The 19,068-nt window shown below is 46.8% G+C and overlaps 1 protein-coding gene and 1 long non-coding RNA gene across 2 annotated transcripts; one reads left to right on the plus strand and one right to left on the minus strand.

The window, feature by feature from the left end:
• Positions 1 to 241: 241 nt before the first annotated feature.
• Positions 242 to 8,449, minus strand: nr2f1a (nuclear receptor subfamily 2, group F, member 1a). Its single transcript, XM_029161587.3, has 3 exons — positions 7,152 to 8,449; positions 5,212 to 5,739; positions 242 to 1,471 (listed from the first exon to the last, which is right to left on the minus strand). Exons 1-3 carry the CDS (start codon positions 7,582 to 7,584, stop codon positions 1,197 to 1,199), a joined length of 1,236 nt encoding a protein of 411 aa, XP_029017420.1. The 5' UTR covers positions 7,585 to 8,449; the 3' UTR covers positions 242 to 1,196.
• A 263-nt stretch (positions 8,450 to 8,712) lies between these two features.
• On the plus strand, positions 8,713 to 17,662 carry LOC129604543 (uncharacterized). Its single transcript, XR_008695530.1, has 2 exons — positions 8,713 to 10,305; positions 10,377 to 17,662. It is a non-coding gene; the product is annotated as an uncharacterized LOC129604543 (long non-coding RNA).
• The last annotated feature ends 1,406 nt before the right edge of the window (positions 17,663 to 19,068 follow it).

Consider the following 19,068-nt stretch of genomic DNA (forward strand, 5'->3'; position numbering starts at 1 on the left):
TTGCGTCAGCGGGGCTTTTAAAATGTAACGCAGGCCTATGTGAGCATGGGGTTATTAATCCCGTGCACCACCTCGTCTGCACTGGCCAGCGTAACACGGCTGAACACTGCGGGTAGAACGAAATGCGAGACAGTGACGCAATAATGTGAAGTTTGCAGGGCGCACAGATGAACACAGACGTTTTGAAATAAGCTCGAACACCGTGACATGTGTTTCCAGGAAAATGCTTGAGAATGAGACATCGTTGCCTATTTCTTTTTTTAATAGTACAGTCACCATCACACAACTTCATCAACCGAACCTTCTGCAAAAAGCTGCATCATGGAGTAAGCAAATTGAAGGCAACAACCAATAAAATTCAAGAAACAATGAAAGTTTTCAAGACGAAACAAACAAAATGTATTTGAAATGATATATTAAAAGTGCTTTTGATTTTCATGTCTCTCCTCTTTGACTGATGATCGACTCCACGCGCATTCATGATCCGGGGTGAGGCGCCCCAGACGTCCTCTCAGTAAAAATGTCCTGGAGGTCAGTTTGCTGCTGTTGCAGGTCCATCGTATTAATTGGGAAAAAAGTTCAACCATCAGTGGTGATATTGTCATAGCGATTAGACTGTTTCTTATTTGTCTAAATTTCTTTATTTTTCTGTTTTTAAATTCTCACTTCAATTTTAATTCTTGGAGAACATAGCTTCGACAACATATATCGCACTCATTATAAGAAGCAAAAGGTTATATCAAAAAATTATTAGTATAGAATCACAGAAACCCTGGTTTAGAACCAGAAAAAATACAAAACAGAGAGGTACATAGACACAGGACAATTCTTATAATTGCTTGGAAACATTATTTTTCCCGCTAAGTCTTGATTCTTTTTTTCTTACTGCGCATATGATGTTTTTCATTTTATTTGTATTTTTTACAAAAAAAAAGGAAAATAAAGACTAGTATTTTACAAAATGAAGAGTATTGTTCTTGAAGATGAGGGTGGATTTACACAGGTGTAAAGTCCAGTTCCAATATTTTTCTGTACATAATGTATTCCATCACAGTCCCAGAAGACAGAAAAAAAGTAATGTCTTCCAAGTTTCTCAGAAAAGGTCCTATATATAGTCTTCTTGAAGGAGGATGGGGTGAGGGGTGCTGAATTTTGGTCCTTTTTTTTCCTCTCTTTTTTCCACTTTCTTATTAGGATCATTGGATGGACATGTAAGGCCAGTTGAAGCTGCTCCCGGATAATAGCATATCCCTGATGAGGGTTTCAATAGGAGTTTTACCTACCAAGCGGACGAAGAACAGCTGCTCGATTACCGACGAGGAGACGGTGCGCAGGGAGGGCAGCCGCAGCAGCAGCTTCCCAAAGCGACTGGGCTGGTTCGGGTACTGGCTCCTCACGTACTCCTCCAGGGCGCACTGGGATTTCTCCTGTAGACTCTCGATGTGAGCAGCGTCCGACAGGCCGCACGCGTCTGAGGATCACACGAGAGAGACACCGTGGTTAGAGTCATCACGTCCCTGAGAGCCAAAGCCACAGCAAGCTGTGGACGAAACACCTGAGCCTCGTATCATTTTGTCGCTAAACCCCAGCCTTTCGAGGGAGACTTGACACAACAGCTATAGACTTTAAATAAATTAATATTTTTTTTAATGCATCAGCTTCTTAGGTCGCCTGAAGAGAAGTAAGCTGAAGCGAAACGTGATAAAAAAGAAAAATATTGTTTTTTTTTAATTACCTATATTTAAAGGTGTAGTGCATCACACAGTCTGGTACTTTCGGCGAGAATAAACACATAACGTTCGCCTCACGTGGGCTTGGTTTTGGCCAGTGCACACCTCGCCGTGGCCAATTTACGTCTCGCAAAAGCACTCTGGTTATCACTCAGCATCAGCCTTTACGTGTTATTGACAAAGTGGAATGAACAAACACGCGGACCCAAACACGCTACATCACACTGAGCGAGTGGGTCTGTCATACAGAATAAACAAGGGGCTCGGTGCTGCAGGAGGGGACGCGCCGCTCAGAGGGGGCGAGCCCGGTCTTCTCCCCACGACGACCGACAAGAACGCGAGGCTGAATGTCACGAAAGCAGCGAACGGCGCCGAACAGCGGACGGGTCAGTGGAGCAAAGGCGAAAGGTGGGTTATGGGCCCAAAGGCCGCTGCTCCGCGTCCGCGTCGGGGGATTCGAGTATAAGGAAACATAAACGGCGCTGATGAATTTGAAATTACACCGGATGTAATGTGACCTAATTACTCCGCAATAAGCTGTTAAGTCATTCCGCCGCTCTTTTCTCCATAGACCTCTCTTGGCCCGTTTTTGATGGAGCCTATAGGACAGGCCGCTGGAAGCAATCAAATTTATTAGAGGAGGTGAAGTCAATAGTCACGCAGAAGCGACGTAAAATGTCAGAAAATGAGCCTGTAACGACGCAGGCGAGACGCAGGCTTTGCTGCCCACCGGTGGGTCATGCAGTCGCGCGCAGCCACGCTTCGCTATAGACAAAAGCATATAATTCCTGTTAGTTGGTTAAGATGCTTCGGTCTGCTGTAAAGAGAGCTGCTTTCAAATAACTCAAGCATGCGTGTTGTGCCGCTTATAAACGCAAGCAGCGTAACGACTTGCGTATACGGTCCCACATGGAGCCGAGGCTGCGTTAAACGCTGCTGCGTGGAGCCGTGCTTTTGGAGACGCTACACGAGACAGACAGCTTTGGTTTTCGAGCACTAATACATTAAACGCGGGGAAAGGGGCTTTTAAGTCTATTCGTGATTTCCCAGCGCTATAACTCATTATGGCCAGACACAATAACCCCATGAACCCGGGGGCAAAGCTGAGATCGCGGGGTGATTTACTGTGACCTTAGTCCGGTCGGTCAGTGCCCCGTGTATGCAAATCCCCTTGCGTTAACGCTGAGTGTCTCTTTTAAAATCTAGAGCAATCAATAAGGTTGAAATACTTGACATACATGTTGAGATGCATCAGTGTTGGGAGTGAAGAAAAGCTGCAGTTGCATGAATGCGCCAAGGGAAAGCTGGTCAAAGACACCCCATAGTTCCCCATAGGGCCTGCCTGGACCTCTGCACACCACCGCCTCAATAGACTGGGACATGGGAGCAGATAGCTTCCAGATTCTCTAACGACTGTTTATGTGGTAGGTTAGCGAAGGCACCCTCTACAAAGTGCACATGTGCACGGGGAGTTAGTGTAAGACGATGATCGGAGACTGTGGTGAACTGGTGCGTCGTGGTCACCATTACTTACGCACCAAATACTGACAAATCTCGTGTTTTTTGAGCCAAAGCGGTCCACGCTGGTCTTGGCAACGTGCCACATTACTTGCTTTAGCCAACACCATTTGTAGCCTATGAGCCGCACTAAATGATCTGTTAGAAATAAAGGGGACGTGAACGTGTGTATGAAGTTTCTCTGCGTAGTCTGGGGTGAATTGCTGAAAATACGCTCGTACATGTCAGTGCACAGGGTTGCATTACAGGATGGCCAGGCTTATAGTAAATAATGCAAAGCGAGCAGGCTGTCACGCCACAGAGCTATGGCCACTGAGCACTGGTGTGCTTGTTTATTTTTGTGAAATCGTATATTTAGCGCTCAGCGTGCTTTTAAATTGCCTCGTGTTAAAACTGAGACGCAGTGATTCTGTCTCCTTGAGCTTTACCCTGAAAACTCAATGTTCAGGACACTTAACCAGTTTGCTGTGAAATGTCCTAAGTTTGCTCAGGAAATATAATTAATTATTATTTTAATTATAGTCAGTTTATTTAGACTTCATGCATATAATATAATATAATATAATATAATATAATATAATATAATATAATATAATATAATATAATATAATATAATATAATATTATATAATATAATATAATATAATATAATATAATATAATATAATATAATATAATATAATAATATGTTGTCGTAAAGGATCCTATATATACTCGCACAACTGTAAATTCCAGTGACACTAAATAAATAATAAATAATATTGTGAAAATATGCAGGACTGGTGTAATCACTCTAGTGTAAAGGGGACTTAAGACGCTTTCTAGGGATTTTGAAAGTTGTAATAGTGTTAATATAAACCTGAATACGAAAATCCCACTAAAATTTCTTTTTTTATAATAAACGTGCTTGAATTATAGATTGCGCACAACCACGTTACAGAATTTTGTCATGGGCCAAAAACGAGGCATTGAGGTTGAAACTTTGAGGTAAGTTCAGAGGTACTTTGTGGCCTGTGCGGCAGATTAGACTTTCCCTTTTTTTTTCCCATCGTCACCAGAGTCCCTTGACATAACAGGCCTAATGGCACTAGGCGTACACAAGCAACTCCAAAATAGCATCTAAATTACGCATCGGCAGTAAATGAGGACCTCTAGGACCCTGCCCCAGTCAGCCATCAATTAAGCTATCAACAATGTAGGTTACTTTTGAAAATTGCTCTGCACGACTTTCCAAGGCGTGTGCGACACGAGAAACTCTTCTCAATAAGTAAGAAAATTAATAGGTCAGCTAAGATTAATCCACAGCCTGCTCTGTGTCCCACAGAAGCGACGTACTGACATATGAGTCAACTTCCATCAGCTTTTTTGATCTCAGGCTGTTAAGGATTACTTCCTGCCCCCTAAGACATGTGTTTGCGCACGCAAAACAAGGATAAAAGCCTGCACCGACGCTCGTAAACGCATCAGCTGTCATATATCACCCGGCGACGAACTATTTCATCTTTTCGCCCAATTATTTGACACCTGTTCCAAAATTTATGGACGCCAGCGTGACACCCGAGTCTAGCCCGAGACGTGCTGAAAAAGTTGGGAACCGAAATTTATAAAATATTTACGCGCGCGAGTCTGTCAATTATAGCCTGTTTAAAAAAGATTCGAACGGGACGTTGCGCGCAGAACTTGATGCGCTCGCTCAATCTGGATTTGTTTACACATCCTGCGCTGCGGCTACAGCTGACATGGGAATGTATGTAAGTGGATATGTAGCAGGCGGTTGACAAAATGGCTATTCCATCGGCAACACAAACATCTCGTAAAGTCAGATTTGCGACCAGCCTATGCTTGACAGCCATATTCTCGGTGGCACGGCGCGTCGCCCTGCCAGTCTCGCGCCGCCGTAACGTCGCTGCGGCTGGTCCTCCTTTGATCACAGACACGTCCTTCCGTGACACGTTGGACACCCACCTGATGTAAAAAGCACGATGGCCTTGAGGCAGCTGTACTCTGCCGAGTCCACGTGCAGGGTCTTAAGCTTCTCCACTTGCTCCTGGAAGATCCGGATGTGATCCATGAAAGCCACGACGCGGTCAGCGGACATCGGGGAGGCGTGGAGGCCCGCTGCAGCGAGCAGCGGGGCCACATGCAGCGGCATGGAGCACTGGGCCGCGTTAAGCACAAACAACTCGCTCCACGTCAGCCTGAGAAGGGACACCTGGTCGGTGATCTGCAGGTCGGGAAAGAAAGGGATGTTTCTCGCCCACTCCACGGCGCTGAAGAGCAAACGAGCAGCCAGTTCGCAGATGTTCTCGATGCCCATGATATTGTTGGGCTGCATGCACTGGCTCCCATACCGGGACGTCGGGTAGGGCTCGGCCCGCAGCAATAACGAGATGTATCCGGACAGATAGCAATGGCCGTTCAGAGGGTCCCCGTTCGTCAGCGCGTACTGGCCTGGGTTGGGCTGGGTTGGAGGCATTCGTCCTCGCTGAACCGCTGACAAAAAGAAAGAGAAAAAGAGGAAATGTGCATCCAGGACTGATAAACATTGTTCATGAGTAGTACAGGCGTCAAGCAGGCTACAGCTGGTGTGCTTCCCCCCCTAAAACGGCATGCACCGACATCTAAATTCAACACGCTTTTCTAAACATATTGACTGGTCTGTGCTGTTTGTGAGACCGTAATATTGCAGAGCAAATGCTCCCATCGACGGCGTAAACCTCTCATCAGAATAGATGCTGAGTGCCTCAGCCACAAGTCGGATTTTCGCCCAGAGATGCAGGCTACAGGGGCTGCGTGCTATGCACGGGAATAAAACCACTTTTTACACCGCGAACACGCAGATTCTCTCTTATCAGAAATTTAGCAAATTTACTGTCGTCGAATTTTCAAGACCCACTCGCATGTTGCACGTAGTGTCACGCGTATATTTTTTTTGCAGTGCTACTAACGTGGGTTTTTGTTTGTGCCCCTAACAATTATTAACCGTGGCCGAACATATTACAAATAAAACTCACAATTACTGCTAAAACCGGCCACAATTATAGATTTTGCCTGCACCTAAAGGTCAGCTAATAAAAAGACTAATTCAGCTATTGTTTCATATTAAAAAAATTAAATATTCATGCACCTCAGTGTGTGTTACACATGGGCTTGTAGAGTGCCGTGGACACGGTGGAATTAAGCTGAGGGATGTTTGCATTATTCGGGGTAAAACACTTGACATGGAGAGGAAAGTTACACGGCCTGTAATGCACCAGGCAAAACAATGAGCCACGAACAACTTCAGCGGCATTATTCAGTGTGTCCAAGATGTCTAGTCAGCATAAGAGCTGGAGACAGACGTGGGCTTTGTAGTGTGTTCATTTTACATTCACACACACGTCTTACAGCCCGTACTGTACATTTATAAATTAGTAAGCTGCACACACTGATGGAAGAGACGATTAGCCCTACAAACTGTACACACACACGCACACACACACACAGACAGACACACACACAGGCACATACACACACACACACATACACGCTCACACAACGTCTCTTCTGCTCTAAAACATAAAAGGCGCCTGCTGGAACGAATGGCCCTGCTCAATCATAGCTAAGCTCGGATTCCAACAAATAAATGAAGAGAAATGAAATGAAATTAAACGAATGGTCAGCTCGACGAGCCGCTTTGTTTAAACGACCTGCATTCACGAGCCCTGCTGCTGTGTCTTCACTGGCCCTTTACCCCCTCTCATAGGCAGAAACACTAATCACTCATGCAAACATCCCTCAAAAACATGGACGGAGACTGCGGTATGGCCAAGCATATAGTCTGTGACCTTAATGCAACATGGCAGCGCTGCTCGTCTGCTACTAGGATGCGTGATCATGAGAGGGCTTTAAAAATATATATTCACCTTCCCGCCGCATTCCCACTTTTAAACATTTCTTCAATCGGCAGTATTGGCACTGATTTCGGTGGTGCTGGTCAATGGGACAGTTCCTATTGGCACGACACGAGTACGTTAAGTTCCTCCGTACACTCCTCTTGAAGAAACTTTTGCATCCCTCGCAGGTGAACTGGCCGTAGTGTTTGCCGCTGGATTTGTCTCCGCAAACCACACATTCAATATGCTGCTGACTCTGTCCAGAATTCTGACTGCCCTTGTCCCCGGCGGTCCCCGGTGTGGACGGGGGTCCCGGCTGGCTGGGGGTCTGCGGAGTGTGAGGCGCCGCAGACGCCGCCTGCTGCTGCTCCCGCGCCGGCTGCGCTGCTGGGTTGGGGCCGCTCGGAGGTCCTCCGGCCACGTCTTCCTGCGGATCTCGCCAGACGCTAACTACCATTGCCATATCTCGGCCCCGGAAAGTGCTGTAAAGCGAAATGATCGCCGGTGTTTATGAAGCCTGGTGGAGGAAAAAAATTAGATCTCAAAAGACGGGGCAGTGCAAAGTCAAATCGGAGCACGCGATCTCATATGGGGTAAAGGAGAGGAGCAGAGCGCGATCAATACATTCAAAATACTGGAGGGCGATTGAATAGGCACCCGATCAGGATATGCAAGTATCGGGAGGCCAGTTCCAAGGTAAATTGCAGTCAGCCATTCAGGAATCCCTAATCTTGTAGGAAAGCCGGAGTCCAGACGTAACAAATTGCAGTTTGATGAAAAATAGCCACAAAGAAAATGCAGGAGCGATTCACATGGACGCAGGAGCGCGTAAAAAAACCTTTTGCTGGAAAGACACGCGATCCAAAGTGCTGCGGAGATAAATTCCTTTCTCTTTTCTTCCCCGTGCTCCTTTACGCTCCCGTCTTCGCCGCACAGGAGGGGAGGAAAAACTGAAGCGCTGGATTTTTACATCTATATTCTTAAATGAACCTCATCATCTCGCCCAGCCGCGAAAGGAAGCCGCGTCGCCGAACGAAGAGCCCATGTATAGTTTCACCTCTCTCCAGCGGCAGGAATGGAGATGCGACGAGAAAAAGATAAAAAAAAGAAGAGGAAAAACACCAACAACTACTAGAATATGCAAGAAGAAGGAGAGACCCAAAAATGAATGCGCTTAAACGGGAGGACCAGCAGAGCAATGTTTCCGAAACGGGGGATCTGCGCGAATGTCTGTATATAGTGAACTTTGACACTACTATTGAAACTGACACGTTTCTATGGAGATCGCTGCGCCTTATATGGTGCTCATGTCAAGGAGCCAAGAGAGGGGCTGCTGGAGACTGATAATCAAAGGCGACTGACTGGCCAGAGCCCTGCATAGAGGAGGAGGAGAGGAGGAGAGGGGGGAGAGGGAGAGAGAGAAAATGGGAGGCTAAGGTTATAGCCAAGCCCTCTCTGCCTCTCCATTGGTTGAAGTCCCCCTCCGCTCATTCACTGCAAAAAATGTCCATCCCGACAAGTCGCCGTGTCTCGCGTTCGAATGCAAAAACGGCGTTTTTACTAGAAAATAACCAGCAGGAAAACGCGCGTGCAGTCGCCAGAACGCCACTTGTTTACGGTTGCAACGCGTGCCCTTCGTCTAATTTCACGAGTTCACAGTCGAATCGCGCCGCGGAGTGCTCGAAGAGATCCCCCTGAATGAACAATCGCTGTGATAAAATGTACAGCTGCGCGTCGACCGGCGTCGGAAACCGGTGCAAGCGTCTCAAACCGACGCGAGCTCCTGCCTCCCGCTTCGCTAAATCCGCGATTTCCAGACTCGCGAACTGACTGACGTTTTAGCGCGGATATTTTTTGCAGTGTTGCCATCCACGGCTGGAGGGGCTCGGGGGTTCTGACAGGCACAATTTACATTGAGCTCGCCCCGCGCTGCTATTTACTTTGAAACCTGATTAGTATGGGCCGTCTATTGTCACCAAAAAGAGGAAGAAACCCTGGATAGAATAGCAGAAAAAGCGGGGTAAAGGCGAGGGGGGACAAAGCTTTTACGCAGGACAAATAAACCTAAACCTGTGTTCAGCCGTGGAAGAAATTCCCCAAAGTTTCAAAATGGTTTGCCTTGGACCGGTATCTTTATTATAAAATTAATTGATGCCATTCTTCCTTCTAAGCGGATTTGTGTTTCCACACGACGTTTTGTCTTTGGCATGCGCATTGCGGTACATCCTCGTCCGTAATCTGCACAGTCTCGCCGACTAAAACTTACAGTTTAGTTTAAACGAGGTTATAAATGGATGAAAATGTCCGCGGTAGGACTGATGCATAAAGCAGTGCGTTGCACAAACGCGACGCCGCGCCAGCGGTCGACAGTCCCTAAAATTAGACGGAGCAATAAGCAATATTCAATAATTACCAAGCTCTTATACTCTCCACTAGCACGAGTTGATGTCACATTATGTCTTAATAATGACAGTAATTCAAAATCATGTGAAGTTGCTTGGAATTTGCATGGGGATTCCGGCTTTTTTGTATCAGGGTTTCTGCAGGGTTACTGCCGCTCCAACTCAAAAATGTCTGGATCGCGCTGCCATCTAGCGTACGATGTACAATTACAACCTCGTATTAATGCATGCACGAGTCTTAGAACATGAATTTTTTAAAACTTAGTGCTTCATTTAGAAAATGAGCTGAGCGACAATTTCACGCACGCCTTTCTCCCGTCTTGCGTTAATTCATGAAAAGTGCCAAGTGTTAATGTTAAGGCTGCACACCATAGTGCAAACTTGCAAAGAAGAACAATACATATCTGTTGTATTAACAGGAAAAAATTAAGTGGACTCTAAAGTACACCAGCATCCTGATTTCCAGCTAATTTAGATGGAATATTAAGCTAAATGATGTGCGTAATTATCTCCAAAACGCGGAAATACAGCACCTTGGGAAAAATAACCACCCATAAAACTAACAATCATTGTTCAATATAAATACACGTAGTCGCAACCAGATCTTTAACCACACAGAGATATTAGTAGATATAATGCAGCTAAAATATGCAAGGGTCCCCTTTGGAAACACATAGGAGGGATGGGTTGTTTTTTAAGTATTCAACAAGAGAGCTCTCTCTCGTCCCTGTCTCGGACACTCAACTGAAACTCCCCGGCCATGTCTCCAGCTCTTTGAAAAGGTGAAACCAATAAGATTAAATCGGACAAAGATTTTTTTCTGCAAGTGTATCATTAAGATTTAACTCCCCAGATTGGAAAGGGGCTCCGCGGGAGAAAAGGAGAGTGAGAGAGGCAGCGAATGGGAGCGGGGTAGAAGCTCTAATAGAAAGCTGGGAAACGGCGAGAGGAAAAGAAGAAAGTGGACAACGGGACATTAAAAGAAGACGCGCCGGCGCCGGCGGTTCCCAGTAGAGGAGCAGCCCTGCACCTGGACGAAGCGCGCCGCCGGGAAGGCAAGTACGCTGTTTATTTCTCACTTCTCGCACGGCGCACACGCGCGGCTCCAAGCGCGACGCGGAGCCCTCCGCCGCGTCCGCGCCACACGACCGTTAACTCCAAGCGCCGCAGCCGACCCGGGCTGCGTCACACGCGCAACTTTTGAACTGCGCAACAGTCGCGTCGTCTCGCCACATTCTCGCCGCTCGTCCCCCCCCCCCCCGTTTTCCAGCTGTCCCCGCTCGTTTGGACCCCGGGCAGCGGTAACGTTGTTGCTGGCTGGTCGGAGCGGCACCGCTGGACCCGGGAGCGCTTTTTTTTTTTTTTTTGAGACTCGCACGTCCCGCGCGCCCACCTGCGAGGCTATTTGTTGTTTGAACACATAATGAAAAGATCGATAGCAGTCTGTTTGTCTCAGCGATAGTGTCACCGGATTAAAAGGCTGATCAGGGAGACCAGCCGTTGTCAGTCCTGTGCACTCGTCCGTGCGCCAGTTCAGCCGCCATGCAGCATCCAACGCAAATATTACAGATTCATGCAATATCCCAATGCGCCGGAAAGAACAACAGTGTGTGTCAGAAAAAAGGCTGAAGCGAGGAAATGTAAGATGACGTGCAATGTAATTTGTCAAAGCAGCATTACTGATGTAAAGGGACTGTAATGAAAACTGATATAAAATAAATGATGTGACAATGTAGGCCAGGTTAACTTATTCCAGGACAAACTGCACGCCTAGCAGCTTTGCAAAATAACCTTACATAATAGCATTTAACGTAATCCTCTCATACATAGTTAATGCTAGTATTCACTGCCCACTCCTCAAGGTTCCTGCGTTTCCGTATTTAAGCAGCTAAATATCTCTGCAATGCATCAACCTCTACGAAAGATGCAAACAATTATATAATTTAATTATTGTTAGACACGGCTTCCCCCGTGTGATAAAGCAGCCGTCACACGCCGCGATCTGGTGCTCAGGCTTTAGAAGGCGACAATTAGTGATCTTGAAATATTAACGTCGAATCAGATTCTCTATTTCAGTCACAATCGAATAATCCACGAATTGAACGTCCGTGACTGGACTCTGTGAAGTGGAGGATTCGTCGAAGGAGCAGCTAGAAATAGTTCAAAAATAATTGCATAACAGTTTTGGCGAATCTGTGGCGATCAGCCACCGGTGTCGTTTTTAAAACAGTCCTAAAATGCAGCTTTAACACAAGGGAAGCCAGAGAGCGGCGCGATTAGTAGGGAAATACTGAGGTCATAAGTGCAAGCGTCCCCTCCCCAGTAAAACAACAGATGACAGCAAGCAGACATTTTAGAGCGTTTAAAATGATGCAAACGGATGTGCAGCTTTATAAATGCTCGGAATATGTTTCGTATTGATTGTGTGTAATCACATGACGGTAAAAAACCACAGCACACAGTCAATAAGACATTGTGTTGGCTTGGAAGGCGAGCCCCTCGTCCAGGGGGCCTCTGCTCCAAACGCCCCGTGTGTACACGTCCAGTGTTGTGTTTGCGGACGCCGGGCTGCACGAGCACAGCTATTAATGAACCCCGTGACTTCTGCATCCGCCTGCCACAGTGAAATAAATCAGCGAGCGAGCGGCGTGGAGTGATGCACACCTTTATGAGTGTGGTCACATAGCTCCATGTGTGGCGCTGCTCGTTTGTTTGTGTATTAGTCACTGGTTAATAATCAAATCGATCATGTGAGTAAACGAGAGGCAGCTCCAGTAACCTAAAACAGCTTCAGCCTCGGTGGACCGAGCTGCTGCACGCTGTGGGAAAGTTACTTCCATTCATAATGGCGTAAACAACGCAATTCACGCAGCTTTGTGATTAAACACTTTGCTTTGCTGACAATAACACTGTAAAGTGTCACCTACTATCAAGTGTGGGTAGTGATTCATACATCATCTTATATTGTTTTATATATATTTAGACTGTATAAACTTTTGTTTTTTTCTTCCCATACTGAAAAGTAAAATCACGATCATCCATTAAGATTTATTCTGATACATCACATATGTGACTTTGACAATAAAGTTTATACATTACATATTTAGTTATAGTAAACAATATGGCGAGTATAATTTCCTCGTGCACGTAATCCAGAGTCATTTTGTTCCTATATATGAACTTTATTTCTGTTTTATTATGATATTAATTAGTCAGACATTGTCCATATTAAATAACAATAATGTTTCCGACCACTTTTAAACGCCAGCGGTGTTTTTAAGCTCTCTATATAGAAGCCCAGTAGGTGCAGTGAGGTAACTTTTCCTCAACGTCTCAATAGCACCAAACTTAACAGTGACACTGGGGGAAGATGAGGAAAATACTTTTGACCGTACGCGCTGCGACGAACACAACACAAACACGAAGCCTGTCATATTTTCGCAAATCCTAAATTGAGAGAAAACAAGTCTCTCTCTCGTGCTTGAATTGAATTGGAGGTTTTGTTGCTTTGAGAGGTGGTGTGTGTGTGTGTGTGTGTGTGTGTGTGTGTGTGTGTGTGTGTGTGTGTGTGTGTGTGTGTGTGTGTGTGTGTGTGTGTGTGTGTGTGTGTGTGTCTGCGCGCGTGCGTGCGTGGGCTTGGGGGGCTGCTGCTTCTTTTTTTGTCCAAATCTGATCCCCAAATTATTCTGGGGGCTCAGATTGGTGTGAAAGGGACGAGAAGGTCACTTGAAATCGCTTTTTATCCGCTGGCTTTTTTTTTCTATGGATCAGCAACTTTCAATAGACATAATCTAATCGCTCTTAATGGAAAGGCCATTGGTGAGAAATAGTGGAAATATCGTCGAGCCTATAGGCTACAGCTATTTAGGACCGGAGCAACAAGAAATCACAAAACAGGATGAATATTAATTATTAGAGCAGCCTGAAGAGTGTCTCCACTCAACAGCGGCAGTTTATAGCAAATTAAAATCAACAGATGTAAGCGACAGTCTGTGTAGTCAGGGTAGATATAACTTTATCTTTTTTATAATAATCCAGTTAATTCCTATGTTACTTCATCATAACGCTGTACATGGTTTTATCTATTCATCATAAAATCACTTCAGTTCGACAGTAAAACAGCTCGCATAGAGATGTTATTGTTAGTTTCCTCATTATTTCTAATGTGGCCTCGCGTCTCCAGAGATGTGAGATCCTTCCGTTTCAGATGTGTTAAATGAAAGTCTCTTTCCAGGATTTCTGCATCCCGGACTATAATTGAGGACAATAACTGCAATGACTTTCCCAATTAGGCTTGAGGTTGGAGTTAAGTTAGAGGGACTGTCAGTTTATGCTATGGGCAATGGCTTTATTGCTCACTAACCATCACTTCTTTGGAGCCTATGTGCTAATTACTTTGGATGGTCCCAGGGACGGAGATCATAAATCCATTAGCACTCAAACCCTCGTGGTTCCGCAGTGCAAACACTGTAATTTCGTAGCACACCAAAAAAACCCAAGTCAAAGCACCAGAAGCTGCATGAATGGAAACACATTTCAGCGGCGCGTGCACCTCTTAGGGCTCCAGTGTGAGAGGAAGCCTCGCGTATATCAATCAGCAGCTAAACACACAGAGTAAACTAAGCATAACAGAAAGCTACTAGCAGGAGAGGTGTTTTAGCAGACGGAGCTGCTGCTGTCCATGTGTGGTGGATGGGCGGAAAAAGTACCTGTTTGTTTGCACTTAATGCGACCCAGGAATCTTATTGTTATTATGTATATTATATTTTGGATCTATTTTAATATAAGTTTGGGAAATCATTTATTCTCGGTCCCCAAGTGCCTTTGACGTATCTAGGGAGAAATGCCGCCTGGAGGAATAAAGTGAATTAAAATACGACTTAATACCTGTTTGACTGAGTTTAAAGGAGCCAATACATAAACCGGGATCCGCACGGGGGTGCGTGAAGGCGTCTCACCCTTAAAGTAATTTATTTCAGGGAAACCGGAGGGCAAAGGTGGAATTCTTGAGAAATTCAACAAGGATAAGGGAGCTTTAGGAATTCTGCACGCAGATTACCTTTCATTCCATCCTCACATTATCCGACAACACACAGTAGAAATATAGCTCGGCGACAAAAGAGCGAGATTACCCTCCGACACAGAGGAGCGCAAAACAATTTTTTAAGAAGTGTGCGATTATTAGGGGGGCGAAGGAGAAGAGAAAGGCAGGGGAGGAGAGGGGAGGAAGGGGGGTCACCGCTCCCTGTGCGCCTCCGAAGGGGGGAGGAAAAAAGATGACAGAGCTCAGCGTTCCTAAAGTGTCCTGTCACTGTGGTGGCGCAGAGTGGACGCTCCAGGACAGGGTTCACGTGCCTTGACTTTACGTGGGCTCTACATCCACGCAATTAATATGAAAGACCATGCATTTATTAATAGAAGTCATTATCATTTAAACCCGTTTCCCTCAGGTCCATCTGCTGGTTACAATGCCTTATCAGGGTTCAGGTCCAAAGGTCAGACTTCTACATTTAGGTTCAATAATTATTTCATTTTTTTTGTCATATTCTGCTTTTGGTTTGTTACTGGCTGAGTGGCATCCCATCAGAACTGCATTATTTCCCCCAAAACCAACACGCAGCAGGGGCTTAATTAGAAATGTAGTGTAGCTGAACCATGAGGCTGCTGCAGCTGAGAATGACGGAGCACACTGTTGCCGTTTAGTTTAATTCAGTCAAGAGGAAGCAGAAAATAATTTCCTCAGAAATATCAACAAATAAAAATAAACACGTCGATTCATTTAAGTTTAGTAACCATGAAACTATTCTAAGCAATAAATTAATAAATTAAGGGGTGTGATCGTGACACTGTGACATGATATTCATAGTACTAAAATATAAATCTGCTCAATACTATATATATATATATATATATATATATATATATATATATATATATATATATAACTGAAGCTTTAATAAAAATAACCGAAAGATACTCCCTCCATCTCACACCCACAGACAAATCCCTCCTGAGGTTTTGTGCGCTTTAATTTGAAAGGTGTGTGTCTTGAGTTTGCGTGTGGAGGCACATGTGTGTGAACAGACAAGTCAAGTGAAGGTGTGGAGGTGTCCTGTGTTTAGTGTCCAGACCTGGCAGATTGTGACCTTATCAATGTGAAACTCTTAAGATAAATTATTCATAGCACCTGTTTGATGTCTGCGGCCAAAGAATGACAAAGGTGTAAGATTTAAGATGCATCTCGGAGCCCTGAATATCAGCTCCGGCGCTTCCTGTGTCTTTTTCAAAGAGCAGAACGAGTTGTTTGACGAGGGAGAGGTTTTCTTTTGAAAGAGTAAAAATAAACAATTTGTTTCCTAAACGCGGCCGCAGAACTGAGTCATCACCGAGCACCACCATCTTCATTTGCACATAAGCGTAACTGCACCTGCCTTTTTCAGGTCCTGACGTCGTGTGATTCACAGGTGTCACAGTCGGCTGTTTGAAACCCGAAGCGGGGACTCCGGGAGTGATCCAGCGGCGCTGACCTCGTCCTCCGTGAGCGGCCGCGCGTGTGTTTGTGTCTCCTCACAGGCGCAGAGGGCAGCGTGGCGGCCGGGCGTCTGGAAGCGCGGGGGAGACGACGGCGTTGCCGCTAAACTGGAAGTGTTGGGACCATTCACCCTGTAGTTATAGATATGAACACATTACAGGTAAATTACCGCACAGCTTCTGAGACGGACTCGTTTCCTAGCATCATTTATTCGGTACGTTGTGTAAGCGTGTTTATGAAGTCCGAGTCCAAGTTGTTCCACTCAAACGTCCTGGAACTCAAAGAGCATGTGAGTGATTTGTCTTGGAAACAGAGCGGGCTTTTTGGGAAGCCGGCAGCTGATCTTGTCACGGCTAGAGGTCAACACAACACTCGGCATTAATAAAACAAATAAGGCCGCGATAGATATTAATGATGACCGACGCAGATGTTGAATTATGCCAGCGCCGAAGGAAAGTGCACTCACAACGTATTGTATGTTTACTTGCCTGTGTGTGTGTGTGTGTGTGTGTGATAGCGGGGTCCTGTTTCTTTCAGATGTTCCCTTTGACCTTTGACCCCTGAGCCGGGGGGTCAAGCCCTGACAAATGAGATGGTCGAGTTTTGGACAGAACTGCAAACATTCCACAACAATCTCGCGTCCTGCCCCCCCCCCCCCCCCCCCCCACATCCGTCATTCCTCACCCCTCCACTCCTCCCCTCTCACTGTGTCAGACAGAAGTCCTCATTAAAACGTAAACACATCTTATCATATTTGCTACGATCGCGCCCCTTCGACTTAGGATTTGCAGCGCCGGTGCAGTTCAACGCCACAGACGGGAGCCCCGTTCGCGGGAAGGGAACGAAGGGCGTGCGACGTCGGCGGAGAAGCCATGTTAAACATTTGGATATTACAACGCTGCACTTTGAGAGCACACTGTGCGTGTTTGGGGAGCTTGTCAACGATGTCAAAGATGAGAAATGTTGCAGTGTGGCTTTTTACACACGCTGCTGGCTCTAGCATTTCCGGCAACATTTCTCACTCTGCCTCCCTCACACCATCCGCTCTGCTGCAATATCCCCACATTTTTCCATCCTTTCACTTCTTCTCCCTCCCTCCCTCCCTCCCTCCCTGCTCGCCTCCCTGCTCTCGGACCACTCTTACTCCCATTACCCGTCCTCCCCGCTGCCCCATCCGACTCTCCCTCCCTTCTCTCCACTTACAGCACTCTCACTGCCCCCCTCCCTTTTTTTCCTCCACCCACTATTTTCTCTGATTTCTAACATGCTGCTCCACAGAATGCTACCACCTGTGTCTTTAGGGGGAAAAGGCAGCTTTTGGAATTCCTCTGTGTTAAGGTAAACTGGCATCCTTTATTAGACAATAGTAGATCTGGTCTGGGCGTTTCTTGCATTCCCTTTGTTTTATGTAATGACCGGGATCCTAATCTCCACCGGAAGCTGTGCTGTGCAGACACGCACGGTCAGCATCCGCCGACGTCAGCGGAGCAGCCACAGACGAGGCCGGGGACCGACGGCGGCCTCTTCCACGGTAACGCTAAGTGATGAAATCTCACTAAAAGGCAACGCAACACCGCAAAGATCTTAATAAAAGCACATCAATTTCATACGCGCGTATGTGTGGGTTTTTTTTTTATTATTATTTCATTTTTTTTGCCTCCCCGCTCCCCGTTGAATTGTGATATCATTTGATGTCAGCTGTTATGTGATTCATCGGAGGCTCCAGCTGCTTCGCGTGGATCTTGGACAGGGCCGCGTCCTCGCAGGGCAGCTGATCACATGAATAAATCACACGGATAGATCGGAGCCCTAATTGGCCGCGCGCGGGCGCGCGGCTGTGGCGAACGTGGCTGCGTGGACCGTACGCGCTCCTCTGCTCGCAACAACAAAATGGTGGGGCTGTGCTGTAGCGCGCCACAATGCGAACTGCTGTAGCATCCACCATGCTCGCCGCACGAACCATTGTGTCCATTAAACCCCGTCTTTTATTTCCAGCGCCAACGCGCCCCGGCTCCGCCGTCACCCTCTCGCATCCGCCATCAGCGCGGCGGGGTTAAAGCTGGCAGCAAGTGACGAGCGACATGGAAAATGTGTGTAGACACGTGTGTGTAATCATGCTACAGTTCAGCTGACTGTGCCTATGTCCTCACCACCATCTCCTCCTCCTCCTGCTGCTGCATGTGTCCAGAGGCAGCTCAAGGATGTAAAGGAAGGGCTCAGAGCCACTTGATTCCCTATCACCAGCGTAACCAGAGCATGGATGTCTGCCCCCGTCCCCCAGGGCCGCCCCCCCCCTCCACATCCCCCCACCCAACACGCACCCACCAACCCAGTCCCCCGACCCCCCGATTCCTTCCTCCACCCCCCCCCCCCCCCTCCTCCCTGATTCAGTGTGTAAAAGCACCCTCTGAATGATGGATTACTGTGTCACCACAGCCTGCGAAGGATTAATTTGTTTCATTGATTTCTCTTTAGGCAGAATGCCAGCGTCTGCCTCTTCCCACCTTTTTCCCCAAGACTTGCAGCTGTAATAGATGGTAATGGCCTAAGACAAATCAACCCGTTTCTTGTAAAAATAGCTCCAAATACCCCCCTCCCCACCTTCCAGCCCGCACTCTGCTCATGAGCACCCTGGGATGGGCGGCGGCGGCCACGGCGGCGGCGGCGGGAGCATCGGGGGGCTTCCAATTCATCCCCATCCTCTATCTCTATCACTCTATCTGGCCGCCCTTCCACACCGCTGTTCCTCCTTATCCTGTGCTGAGCCAGAGGAGACCATCCAGACAGTCTAACAAAGCCATAAGTCTGCCGTACTTACAGCTTCCTCTCAGGCCTCACAATGGATGGGTAATGACACCGCTGTCTGGAGGGGGCTGTGGGAGTTGGGCCATTCTCTCCAGTAATGGAAGCAGTTACTGCCATTCCCTACACACCTGCAGGAGCAGCTGACTGTTAACCACTGTGATCTATGGCGAGGCCCCGCTGCACCAGGCTAAGGTTGAAGGGTTGTAGT

The sequence above is a fragment of the Betta splendens genome, chromosome 9, assembly GCF_900634795.4.
Source record: "Betta splendens chromosome 9, fBetSpl5.4, whole genome shotgun sequence".
NCBI lineage: Eukaryota > Metazoa > Chordata > Actinopteri > Anabantiformes > Osphronemidae > Betta > Betta splendens.

Excerpts from the sequence above, each read along its gene's own strand:
- nr2f1a (XM_029161587.3), bottom strand. The coding sequence starts at position 7,584 with ATGGCAATGGTAGTTAGCGTCTGGCGAGATCCGCAGGAAGACGTGGCC. Across the intron at positions 5,740-7,151 it reads AGTGGGAATGCGGCGGGAAG|CGGTTCAGCGAGGACGAATG; the intron begins GTGAATATATAT and ends TCTTTTTGTCAG. Across the intron at positions 1,472-5,211 it reads CATCGTGCTTTTTACATCAG|ACGCGTGCGGCCTGTCGGAC; the intron begins GTGGGTGTCCAA and ends TGTGATCCTCAG.